At 27.7% G+C, this 14,617-nt stretch overlaps 1 protein-coding gene across 1 annotated transcript in view; it reads right to left on the minus strand.

The window, feature by feature from the left end:
- LOC142332186 (uncharacterized) overlaps positions 1-14,617 on the minus strand; it is a 49,567-nt gene that overhangs the window by 11,238 nt on the left and 23,712 nt on the right. Inside the window, exons 6-11 of the mRNA XM_075378471.1 lie at positions 13,360-13,407; positions 12,882-12,923; positions 10,156-10,194; positions 8,461-8,484; positions 4,499-4,522; positions 1,450-1,464 (exon numbers count right to left, since the gene is read on the minus strand). Of these exons, the coding sequence (XP_075234586.1) occupies positions 1,450-1,464; positions 4,499-4,522; positions 8,461-8,484; positions 10,156-10,194; positions 12,882-12,923; positions 13,360-13,407 (192 nt within the window). The remainder of the gene's footprint in view (positions 1-1,449; positions 1,465-4,498; positions 4,523-8,460; positions 8,485-10,155; positions 10,195-12,881; positions 12,924-13,359; positions 13,408-14,617) is intronic.

The following is a 14,617-nucleotide window of genomic DNA, read 5'->3' on the forward strand; positions in this document are numbered from 1 at the left end:
AACCTATAGTCCAGTTTATTAAAATTATCCTGTAAAATCTGTCGTGTAATAAGAAAAAGGGACTATAAATTATAATCATAAATCCAAAAATAGTATTGCAGTTAAAAAAAAAAAAACATTATCATTAAGTTGATATTAAATCTTTTTATTTATTTATTTTTTTAATTTTGTGTGAGGTTGATAGAATAGTGTGTAATTCAGTAGGATTCTTCCAGATGCAACACATACTGGGAATGAATAATGCTATTTCTTTAGGAATCCTGTACTTATTTCGATGGTGAGGAACTGTTTAATTCCTTGAGGAATAAAAACTATTGTTGCTGAATAAAACTTGGTCGTTAAAAAATTGTTGCTTAATAATGTGTTGCTGCCATTTTGATAAAGAAATACTGATATCGTGAGGGATAATCAAGGCAGGTCCTTGCTGGTTAAAGCAGACGGGAAACAGACTTCACAAGGTATAATAAACCTTGTGAAGTTATTTACCTCATATTGTAGTTCTTCTGAGGATAAATTATTCTTCTCGGTACACTCATTTGCTATATCTTCTTCTACAATATCAGTTCTACGGGGTGTAGGTTTGATGCTCTTCATGATGAGAATGTGGGATCTGAAGAGCTGGTGAATCCCTTTGCGTTACCCAGTAAGGAAGGCTTAGGTGATTAAGGGATTCAGAATTTTTACTTGGTAGGTACACAATAAGCCTAGCAGTTGAAGTTACTGTCAGATAAAGCCAAGCTTCCCAATTTCTATTAAACATTCTTAAAATAATCAGTAAATTAGAAAGCTTAAATAAAGAATGCTTAAGTCATTTTCACGATCAACCTAATTTACAACCTAATCATAATTTATGATATATGATGGTTTGAATTATAGAAAAGAAGAATATTTAATGTTCACCTAATTTATTTATTTTACCAACAAAATTTTCAGGTTTGAGGTTTCAGATATTTTTTTTTCAAGTCTTCTTTTATTCTTACAAAAAAGTGGCTATGTTTCATGATCATAAATGTTACTACAGCTTCTAGTTGTCTAGTGAAATTCCAAATTATTTTTATTTCAACAATTAGTTTTCCGTACAATTTAATTTTTATCTGTTTTTCTCGATAAAGGATTTTCCAGTTTGTCGATTCTTTACCTTGTGATGAAGAAATGTTGAAATTATAATTACTTCGAAAATGATGACTGTAATAATAAATTCATCAAAAACTGAATTATATTAAATTCATCAGCCTATAATTAATTGCATAAAATTGTTTGGCAATCAATGTGTCATATGACTTCATCCTTTATTTCTTTATTTTTGAAGTAAAAATTTGATATTTAATTTTGAATATAAGGATCACTTTACTTCTAAATACAGTTACAAGTTAAGTATTTTTATAAATATGCTGTATTTTATAGTCATGCTTTTAGTTTTAGAAATAACTTATTTGCAAATGTACTTACATGTCCCCATGAAACCTAGAAAAGAATAAAATAAAATGTTTAATTATTATTTATATTTTTAATGTATCATTTCTGTCTTAATTTAATTAAGTAATCAAAAATTTTATTGAAGTAATCAAAATAACTAGACAAGTTTTCTTCCTAATTGAAAAATATTAATTTATTTTTGCAGGTTTTTTTTGCATAATAATCCTTGAGATTTTAAATTGTACTCTCTTGATTATAGTCTTATATGAGATTAGAATGTTATGATTTTTTTCCCCTGTTTAACCTACGGGAATCACTGTCAGATATTACTTCAGAGGTTGAATAAGAATGATATGTATGAGTGTAAGAGAAGTGTAGTCTTATACAGTCTCAGGTCGACCATTTCTGAGATGTGTGGTTAATTGAAAACTAACCACCAAAGAAGACCAGTATCCACGATCTAGTATTCAAATTTGTAAAAAATTAACTGCCTTTATTAATTTGAACCTTAGAACTCTCAACTTCGAAATCAGCTGATTTGCAAAGACATGTTCACCATTAGACCAACCCGGAGAGTTAGAATGTTATGAACTAGAATGAATGTTAGATCTAGAATGAACTATCATAAACTACTTACTAATTAATACTACTCCATCTCACTGTATATTTATTTGTGAAAAAATGACTGATTTTCTTTTTCACTTTACTTCCTATAACAGGTAAGATAATTCATTCCTTTGAAACTAATTTGGGAGTGAGGATTTACTTTAAAAATAATAAAAGTTTAATCATAATTGATTTAGAATTAATAGAGAAAACGAAGGTTTATTGATTGCTTAAGTTTTTACTTTTTAAACTTATTTCATATATCTATACACATTATACAGAGTGTCACATGAAGTAATCGAAAGAATTTCAGAACATGCTCTACAAGTGAGTCTAAACAAAACAAACATTTTTTGAGTTATAGTTTGCGAAAAACTTTTCCCCTGATTTCCATTCTAAGGGTAAAATAAATACACCTGAAATTCTTTGGAACTTAAAATATGAGATAAATTTAATTTTTTCATATGATTTTTGACCTGAAAACTGAAAAAAGAAACAAGTTCTGGGACTGTATTTTAAGAAACTTTAGAGAAAATTTTTGTAAAACACAAAAAACAGGTACCACAAAACAAAGGTTTTTATTAAATAATTTTTACAACAAAATTTGTAGAGAATTGAATTCTGACATCTATATAAGTAATGTTGACTGAACATAAAGAAGAATTATACTGTTTTATATACAGTATTCCTTCAAATTTAAGATGCATCCTAAATTTAGTAGATATTTTCTGGAAAAAATTAAAAATATCCAACAGAGATATTAAAATACTGTATAATTTATTTATTATAAATTACATTAAGTCATATAAGTATTTTTCACCAAGTTCATCCTATTTTCAAAAATGATTACAACAATTTATGGAATAATCCAAATATGCAGTAAAACACCTAATACTATATTTTGTATCGTAGTACTTCAAATGTAATGTACATATTTAGCTTTATAAATATGGTATTTCGTCACTATAATAGTAATTTTTCGTGACTAAACAGTATGTGTCGTTAGCATTCTATGTTGTGGTCGAGTCATCATCGTCAGTTTCATCTGAGTCGAATTCATTTACATCAATGTTGTTCCAAAGTACATTGTCTTCAGAACCATCTGATGCATTTGACAAGCAGCACTTCAAAAATGACTTCTTAACAATTTCTAATAGCTAATCATACCAAGCTTTCAAAATCCATTCTACATTCATAGTTTCTGATGCTCGTTTAATTTTGCCACTCTGTATAAATGGATGATCGTTTTCAGTCAACCGCTGATTGTATTGTGCACAAATACAATCTTTAAAAGATTTATTAACCCTGACATCCAATAGTTGTAATTGACTCACTCATACATCCAGAAATTACAACCAAATCACATTTTCCATTTGTCAGTTATATTGTTTTAATGTTGTCAGACAAATGACCATGAAAAGCAACCGACAATAACATAATGTTTCATTTCAGAAATCCCCTCAAACTATGTTACCATACACATCCTAACCAATCTTGCATTAGATCTCTCATCGTCCAAATGTTCTGTTGAGCTCTAACAATTACACCATCGCAGAACCTTTCTTTTGGCACAGTTTTCCTGTTGAGAATTACATACGGTGATAATTTACTTGCGTCAGCAGTAGTACTCTTACTTTCTCATATCCAGTTGTTTTTACCGTTACTTGTTACATGTTGAACAGGCATACATATTAAAAAACTTCAGCTTTACATCTATTAACTATGCGTTTATGTTAAATTGCATTAGACATCTTTTATTTCATTTAGCCTCCAGAATCACTGTAAGATGTTACTTCATTCATAGGACGAATGAGGATGATGTGTATGGATGTAAATGAATAGTATAGTCTCTGGTCAATTATTCCTGAGATGTGTGGTTAATTGAAACCCAACCACCAAAGAACATCGATATCCATGATCTAGTATTCAGATTCATATAAAAATAACTGCCTTTTTTTATCAAATGTTGTTTTGTAACATAATATGTGTACTTACGGAAAAATAACAATACACTGCTCCACAAAGGGAGCAAGTTATACTTGTTTATAGTACAAAAAAGTCACACATTATTGTAGATACTTTTATCATTATGATTATTATTATCAGCTTATTTATTCACACACAAAAGAACATTTTATCTTATTTATTATGGAATGAATTAAACAGAGTTAATATTATAATTTTTAATTGTCCTGAAATATGCTGTTTTAATTAATGTTTAAAAATGTTATATTTATGATGAAGATGTCATAATAAGACCGCAGTTACAATTTGAATTGCATGCTGATTTACTATTGATACAAGATGCACTCATTATTATGTTATAGATAACACAGTCATGTTGTTATAAAATAAACAGAGTTAAATTAATCGTTAATCAACATTTACTGATTACTAACACACATTTTACTGATTATCAGTTGTTCTAAAAGATTGCTAATTATAGGTAAAAAAATTAAAGATAGATTAAACTTACAGGAATTAATGCTGGGTGACTATACTGAAAATGAAAGCAAAAATATTTTAGTTTAAGTTTTATTACATATTTTTAAAAAAATTTAACTAAATTTAAACAGTTCATATGATGCTTTGTTTTATAATACTACAAAAGTATTCCAGTAATTTTTACTTTCCGAGTTATACCTCTATTGCTGCTGTACAGCAGCTACATCAGTAAAAGGAAAGTATATAGATCAGTCAAAAATTTCAATGTCAAATTAATATGAGAGTTTTATAACCTTAGTTTAAAAAATGTAAAAAAAATTAAAAAATAGAAGAAGATTTAAGTATATACTTATGTATGTCTGTTAGCCTATGTTATAATTAATATATCTGGGTTGCCTCAACAAAACATTTTCAAAAATGGCTTAAAAAAATCTGTATGTAGGACATTATTTTTAAACAGTGTTTACCTCTACCTTGAAAATTTGTTATCTTAAATAGCTGAAATTTGGCATAAATATTTAGGTTTATATATAAATCCCGACCTGATTTTCAATACCATCAGACAACAAGGGATCATGATATCCATATTTTTCAATATTTTTCCCCCAAGAGGGAATTTTTTTTTTGTTTTGAGAGGTTTTGGCAAAACTTAAGGGACTAATTCAGAACATCGAAGTAAACAAGAAAGCTCATGTGAACAAATCGTCAATATCAGTTCATTTTCTTTCTGTTCAACATTCCCCCCCCCCCCTCTGGTAATATTTATGTCCTGGGAGGTGTCAGCCAAATTAAGGGACTGATTTAGGACACAAAATAAAACAAAAAATATCATGTACATAAATGCCGTATCTCTCTTTATTTTTCTTCTGTTCATCTTTTGTATTATTCACATAAAAATTTATTTCTTAAGAATGGTTTAAGATATTTTAATAAAATTTAGTGTACATCTACAAAATAAATAAGTTTGAAAATTTTACTTTTGGAAATTAAAAAATGGCGGTCATTAAAATATTTTAATTCTTTGTAGTTCCATAAATATTAGTTTTATCAGATAATATTATATTAGATAAATTATTTAGTCTTTTAGTATTGTGAACAAGATAACACCTCATTTATTAAAATTGACTGATAAACAATTGCCAGATGACAAACTGTTAAAAGTAGAACGCAAAAATTATGCATGAAAACTGGTATACAACTATCAGGGTATACATTTGGTTACATTAGGGAATCTTTACAATGTTATGACAGATGTAAAGCTCCTGATTTCTGAGCAGTGACAATATAAACTATTCTTATTTATGACAAGCACTTAGTCACTTTATGACAAATTTAAAGCAATTTCGGTTTCTATGAGTAAATGTTGTTAATGTATATAAATTCTAAATGTATACGGAGTGAAATTTCATGTGTGGAGTTGAAATTAAACTGAATTCTTGTGGTATTAGCTGGTTGATGTTCCAGTACTATATTCAGTTCTGTGAGTAATATATAGAATACTTAATCCACTCTTCTAGTCTATGCCATAAAACTTTCATTAATAGAATGACTATGCAATTTTTTTGAAGTAATTTTTGTCTATCTTAAGGTCACACCCAACCATTTTGTTATGAAATTGCGCTAAAAATAAGAAGAGAAAAAATGAAAATTAAGAAGTAATAAGTTGTAAATGAACTGTGTAAAACAAAGACAAATGTAAATAATAGAATTCAGAATTGTCTTCTTTAAGGTAAAATATTATTAATGTATTTCTTTATACAAATAATTCAATAAAATTGTACCAAAGATTTGTATTGCTCTTTTCAATTATCAATGTTTGTATACCTACGTATACCTTCATTCCTTCATTCCTTCTTTCATTAAAGGAATTATTGTAAAAATTGAAATAACAGTAAGGAATTACAATGTTTAACCTTTAATATATATTGAATACAGAGATAGGGGACTACTAATCATTTTTTTTTTTTAAATGTTAGTAATGAAATAAGGAAATTGTAGTGGTATTAACAAGAAAATATTATAGGTGGTTTGGTAAAATTTGAAATTAAAATTTATTAAATTGAAAGAAATTCCAAAATAAATGTGAGGAAAGAAGAGTTATTTGTATCTATAGAACAATCAGATAAATAATAAGAGTAGAAGATGAAGAAGGAGTAGCCATGATTCAGAAGATGCAAGACGATATAGTCTGTCATTATTGCTTTTTAAATTTTGTATAGAACTACTACTACAGGAATTGAAGGATAAACTTTGAAAACATAGTAACTACTGGAGGTGAAACATAAAGATGCTAAGCTTCATTTGTATCAGTGTTCTTTTGTCAGTTATCAAAAAATTTACTTAAAAATAAATAAGATAAGATAATTAATTACATGTGACAATAAACTTGATGTAAAGCAAAAATAAAACAGAAGTGAGAGAATTTTGTTGTTTAAGTAGTAAAAATGATGAAGAATGGATGAACTAATATAGATGTAAAAAACAGATCAGCATAACAAGGAGAGCTTTCATTCAAAAAGAGAACTCTGCATATATCAAATGTAAATCTAAAAAATAAAAAGAAATTCATAAAAAATATTTTTGTGGTAAATAATGCTTTTCAGTAGAAAAGCGTCAGTTGCAGAAGAAACAAAGGAAAAGTTAAAGATTTTTAAAATATAGTGTTACAGGAGAATATTGAAACCGAGGTGTCAATAAAATTCAAAATTTAGAGTAAAATGAATAAGAGAGGAGAGAAATTTGTGAAAGAATCTTTTAAAGAGATGAATTAGTTAGGTTGGTTGGTATATGATATCCGGGTTCAGTTAATTTGGTAGTGGAGGGATTTGTAGAAGTACAACTGTAGAAAAAGACAAAGACTCTGTAACATATATAAGAAACACAGATAATGAGTATGTAGGATGTATTAATACAGTGAGGTTAAAAGATTAGCTGGAATGGAGAATACTACCAAATTTTGTCAATTCACCCATATCTTCAGAATAGAACTTAATCTGAACATTTTGTATAATGTTGCACATTTTACAAATGTGCAACCTATTTATTTTATACTTTTGTACAAATAGATAACTATAAATTATTAGTTTATTAATCATCAGTTTGTTGATTTATATTTATGGGCACCTGACAATGATCTGACAGCCTGATCATAAGAGATATCAGATTGCCATTAATTGAGGATGGTCTGGATGGAAAGTATAACTCTTGAAAAATAATTGGTTTGGATGTAAAAAATGTTTGATTTTAGTTATTTTCAAGGGTGATTGAGGTAGGAAGAGGTCAAGGAGCTTGAATCTCTTCAATATAACAGAATTTTTATTTGTTCTTTTTTATAAAGTATAATTTAAAAAAAAAGTGTAAATTAATATTGCTATTACAATATTACTGAAATATTTTTTATAGTTCCTCTCTGTATCAACCTGAGGGGTTCCAGACAATCACAAATATTATAATGAGATCCCAGAATTATTATTAAATCCTATAGTTTTCTAGAAAGAAAAACTTAATAGATTTGTTAAAAGTGTCCTTTAAATAATATTTTTGTGTTTTTGTATTTCCTTAGATTTAAAAATCGACGCCGACCCGACACTGCAGGGCTCAGGGGGCCACCACTGCCATGCTGTAGTGGGGACCCAACTACTGCTGAGGGGAAACCTAGTCTGACTTCAACGGACGAGCCGCAACACCTCAACTTCGCCAGAGACCAGCTTCTGGATCCAACAGCTTTTCTCAGAGCTAACACAAAAATGGCCCTTTTCAGGGCCACCACAATTTTATGACTTATGAGCCGTCGAAGCCATTCAATGACAACAGCCCTTCTTAGGGCTACCATAAGATTACTAAGTGCCTCATGCTGTTAAAGTCATTCAGCGACAATATATAATTTGATAGCAATTAATTAGATTAGAAACCTAGTATTCAGACTGATAAATTTTCTGTGAAGATTTTAAAATGCATAAAGATAAACTATATAATTTGGATTTGATTACTTACTAATTTTATTGAATATTTCATAATCTGAAAAAAAATAAGAAGAGCATATTATTAATTTAAGATCCAATACCAACCATTAAATATAATAATTTTTAAACACTTTATAGTAGTTGGTTTTTAAATCTAAAAATCAAGGGAGTGCCATAATTGTTCTGTGCCAAAAGTGAAAAGTCTTATCTTTGATTTATCCTACTATATAATTAAAATATAAGATAACATAAACAATAACAAAAATACACTTTATTTATTTATTAAATACAAGATTTCGGACTAAAAATACCCTGCCACTGTTTGAAACAATTGGATTAAAACAATTTAGATTTAAGTTATTATTTAATTTAGCAAAAGCTGATGTTCACATAAACATTTTTTATGGAGAGGCATATTATAAACCGATCGAAATAACTTATTTAGAGTGGAAAAAATTTTTACCGAACCTTTATAAGTGGAAATGGTAAAGGGGCTTATAGTAAATGTAAAAAAATAAATGTGTGAGCAGAGGTGGTGGAGGGTTGATTTAGGGGGTTGAAAAGAGGTGAAAAATGTGTTATTGTGAAAGTTCACGTCAAAAAAAATTGTGGTTACTTAAGATACAGAAAGGTATACTTTCACCAAGTTTGTCAAAATTAAATTATTTTTACAGAAATTAAAAATAAAAAACGAAAAAAAGATTTTTCTCAGAATTTTGAATTTATGTTAAAAAGTGATCTCTACTTAAAGTTTTAAATTTTTGCATGATCTACAGCTTTTGTGTTGGAATATTTTTTCCAGCCCTCCACCACCTTCGCTCACATTTATTTTTTTTTATGTTTATTATAGGCCACTTTACCATTTCCAATTATAAAAAAGTCCAGGTAACAATTTTTTTTTTTATTTAAGTGTAATTTGGTTGGACTAATCAATTAAATCTATTTCATCACCAAATTGTGTATATTAATTAAATACCAGCTAAGCCATAGTTTAATTTTGTTACCAATCACTAAGTCAATCTACACTTAATAAATTTAAAGTAAATCTTTCCCTTATGAGGCGTGATAATCAAAATGTCAAATAGGAAATCACATGAAATCAGAATGCTGGTCCATCAGAAATTAAGCTATACACTTACTGTCATATATATATATATATATAATTACACTAATACTGTAAGTATTACTGGATAGTATGGTATAATACTGTAAGTATTATATAATATAAGGGGGTACATTTTAATAGTAAGGGATGACTTATAAAAAGTCCTATGATATTAACATTAGCACTACCTGCTATCACTGAGGAAGAGAGTAGAACATAACCATAAACTTGGAAGAACTCCTGGAACCATAAACTCCTGGAAGAATATTACCAGTTTTTTTCTACTTTTATTAGAAAAGGTTAAAAGATAAAAGTTTTCATCCCACACAAATTAATCAATTGAGAAAATTAATTAATCATAATTGAAAATTATGTGGCAAATGTTAACTTTGTTTATTTATTAGATTTTATAAAAATAATTATAAGATTTATCTTGCTTGTTAGAAAAATAGCCTACGTGTTACTTTTTTAATATATAGTGCTGCTAGCTAGCAGTAGATTTTTTAGTAATAAGTGTTTTTGGTAAATTACATGACTGCAGAGGGGGAGTCTAGGGTGTGCATGTTGTACTCCTAGATCTACTAATTTTTTATAAAATATATAAATCGCGTAAATACCTACCATTAAAAACATCCTTGCATGTACTGCACTCGTTTGTACCTGTAACCATTAAAATCATAATTGTTTGATAGTATCAATATAAAATTAAATAAATAGATATTTTATTTAGGTAACAACATAATTATATATTACGTAGATCATGTCAGAAATGGCTGATCGTACTCTCGTACAGAAAGATAGAAAGAACTGTTCCTGTAATTGACTGGAAGGTTCATGGGAAACCATGATGAAACGCATTAAAATAGCATTACATAGTAAAATAATTAATGCTTAAAAAAGAACATGTTAAAATCTATATTATAGATGCAAATATGTGAAGGTAATAAATTAATAAAATCAGTTGAGAATAAAAATAATTTTGAAAATGTTATTTTTATGATTAATTTCCTACTTTAAAATAGTTTTTACTGAAAAATCAGTATGCAATTAAACAAATTATGTGTATTAAAATATGTAGCAGTTTATTCTAAAATAATCTCTTCTCAAAGAAGATGATTTATTAAAATAAAAACTGAAACGTAATATGTGCTTCCTTATAGACTGAAGAACTATATTATGTAATTTGAAAATGTTGTAGGAAGGAAGTAAACAACATATTTGTGAGCAAATGTGTTTTGCTCACCGGTAGAGTTTTACACCTCTACTGGATCCATTCCTGAATAACCATTTTTTTAATGAGAGAAATCAAAATTAAAATTTTTACTTTTGTTAGTCAGTAACAGAATCACTTTACTGACATTGTTAATAAGTAATTTAAGTTAAAATTCTTTGAATTGTGTCATACAAAGTTCAATAGTGCAATCGCTAGATTGTGTTATTAATTTACTTTTTATAATTTTATAAATTATTTCATTTATTTTTTCACTAACATTATTTTTTTTAAATTTATTTTAAGCATGTTATATTTTATGTTGTTAATTTAGTGAGATTAAAGATATTACATTTACAATACTGTATAATTAAGTGAATATTATGACACTCATAAATCCAATGAGAAGGTATAAATTCTTTAATAATATATATTATTTTATTAAAAATATTAATGTTACTCTGCTGTGTTGCCATAAAAATTTAACCATCTAGCTGTTAATCATTTATTATTTATGGACCATACTAATAGTTCTGTTCAAAAAGTATCCGACCACAGACCATGATAATAAAAGTTACTTCTGAACTTAGTCTCTTTCAAATTACCCTCCTTTGTGACTCCACATATCTAAAACATGGTCGTCAGAAACATTTTTGTAGTACTCTTTTGAAATGGCTACCAGCTGTATTCACCAATTACATGATCGGGCTGTTAAATCAGAAACCTTTCGGTGGTATCTTCAATTTTGAAAATGATCAGAAATCAAAATGTCTCATCAGTAAAGAGCTTGGTGAATTGAGTAATGCTATGCTTGATGAAGAAATCATGGGTTAGATGCGATAAATGGGCAAATGCTTGGCTGATATCGTGATGTAACTGGCATTTACATGAACCACAGTTTTGTTCTCTTGCATCAAACTGAATCTAAAAGACAATGCAGAACTTCCAGATAGATAGTTTATCCAGAACTGTTTGTTGACAATTTCATCTTCTGGTGTGCGTTTGTGTGGTCAATTGCATAGCAGTAGAAAAAAGCAGTTTACTTCACTTTATAATTTCCAATTTCTTCACAATGGATCAGTTGACCGATTCCTATTACCAAACTGCATACACTGTTAACAAAACTTGGATTTTGGCTTGATGATGGCTTACTGAACACTGGTAACACTCTACTAAAGTTCAGTCATTTTGAAAACCCAGTTATACCACTCATTAATTCATTTAAGTTCTGTACCTGAAAGTTTGCTTAACTTTGTTGTTTAACTGGTGTTTTTTAAGGTTACAAAAAAAACTGGTGTGCATATTAAGTTGGAATGATTGGGCCAGTCATCCAAATTATATTTTGGAACAAAATGTATGGTTATAATTTGGCAAATTATAACCATTGGACTAATCCAACTTTAGAATTCCCCATCATTTCTCTATATTTTTGGTGATATTGCTCGACCGATTGGCTGAGTTTACATCTAACAAGATACCAACTGTGATGATATAGCTGAACTATTTTTATTACAATTTAGTTTTTTCTTGTGGCAAAAACACTACAGTGACAACCATTCTTTAAGAAACACACCTTTCCCTTAATTTTATATTTTATTTTTCGATAATCATCATGCTGTACTAAGTAATTCATTTTTAAACACTCCCGCTCGGAGAAATATTCTAAAATTGCTTACTTCTGACTTAGGCGATAAATTTACATGATTCGCTCTCTATCAGTTTAACTAATTTTTTCCTAAATTATTAATTTATTTTTTGAGTTTGACGTGATCTTTAAAGTGTTTAATACTATTCCAATCTCTGAATTTAGAATTTAGACAAAATTGGAGGCATGGCAACGTTCAGTCGATATAACAGAGAAATAATTTTAAGTTTTGTAAAAATTACACCAAAAGTATTGTGATGTATAGATTTGTCCCTAATCTTTTAAGATCCAAAAGATTTGTTCAATGGACCGACTAGCTGGGCATTTTGTCAGGATAAGAATGATATGATAAATGCAGAAGAGGCAGTAGAGACAATTATACCTTTGTGATACCATAACCCTCTAGTTGCGAAAGTTGAGAAATTTTGTCATATTTTAAGCTGTTACTTATATATTACTTGACTACTTTAATATGTATAATTTAATACTTACTCTGTACAAGATAGTCATAAAATTTTCATAACAGCAGTACGACTGAAACAGTTATTATTTAAATTAGTGCAATATATTTATTTGATTATATAAAAATGTGCATATAATAAGATATATTTTTGAAACTTTCCACCAGAGCTTCTACCTTCAGTTACTAAAAGTAAAGAAATACTAACTTAAGGAGAAATACTAGTAAATTGTTCAATACATTATGTTGTAAATAACTAAGAATTTATGAATTTAATTGGCAGCTTTTCCCTCATTTCTTAAATTAAAATTTTTTTCTTTCTAATTTTTACTTCACTCTTTTCTAAGTTTGTAGATCGCTCATCAAATTTTATAATTTAAGACCATTCATTAGTTATCTCTTCGTACCTAGTATTTAAGTAATGTTTATTATGGATAAAAAGAATGCAATTACTGTTTAAGTTTATAACCACTAAAAAAAATTAATAAATAAATTTGTATTAATACTTACAGGCATTGCCATTTCAAGAGGTAAGCAACCACTGTATCCCATATAGTGCTGAAATAAATAATGCCATACATGTAATAAATGTAAATATGTCGTATGCATTAAATTTTAAGATATTATTAGACGTAACTCTCTGAAATTAATTTTTGAATAAAATAATGTGAAAATGTAATTAAGATTTTTCAAATAAAACAAACTTAAATTTATGTAAAGTTAAATGATGACTTGATAATAGAAATTTTTTTTTAATAAAAAAATAATTTTTGAAGTATAATAATTTAGTGACGGGTAAATCACACAGCTAAACAAAATTATTTTAAATTTATTTATTGTAAAAAAAAATGAAAAACCTGTTATAGAAAATATAGTAGTTTTTTGAAAAATCTATTGGAATTTTCCAAAATTTAATTTTTTATATAAAATCGTATCAAAAGACTTTGATTTCATCATTAAACTTGTTTTTGAAATTTGGGTCATAACTTAAAAAAGTATTAACAATGAAAAGAAAAATAAATAAAGTACAAAACAAGTACTTATGAAATAATAATTAAAGAGTACTGGCTTTCTATATTTACAAAGAAAAAATTTCTCTAAAAAAGTAGTCTATAACTCTGAATCAATGTAAGCTATATGCAATTGTAATTGCTACACATTAATTTGTTTACTATGCACAAGTAGTAAGTCACCAATCTTTAACTTTGACTTAGAATTTCCAAAGAAATATTACATGTTTCTTTAAGTTTTATTATGTATTTATTTTTATATTTCTTTTATAGTACCTAAATATTAATTTCTCTTTTTAACTAATTTTCAATTTTTCTACTGGTGTGAATCTAATTTTAGATTTTTTTATTATATTTTTGAACATTTTATTTGTTAATGGCTGTTGGTTTAATTATTTTGCTGTCATTTGAAATATATTTAATGAATGCTGAATGAACTTAATTAATAATTTAATTATAAGATAATGAATTTGTGACAAATCTTGATTTTTGACAAGAGACTTATATTTTTTTAGTGCTCTTGGTGTAACCCTGTGTAAATCTAATTATATATGTTTTGTTCTCAGACCATGATCAGTTTTATCAGATGGGAATTTTTTTAATTGTGGATGCATACATGAATCTGACATTGTCTAGTCACAAACACATATATTTGTAATGTGTTCTTGGAATGCCATGTACTTACACATGAATTTGAATCTGACATTCTACATTCTTCGTCACCCACAAACATAGTTTAAAATAAACATGCAAAACTC

This window comes from Lycorma delicatula, chromosome 11 (assembly GCF_047948215.1).
Source record: "Lycorma delicatula isolate Av1 chromosome 11, ASM4794821v1, whole genome shotgun sequence".
NCBI lineage: Eukaryota > Metazoa > Arthropoda > Insecta > Hemiptera > Fulgoridae > Lycorma > Lycorma delicatula.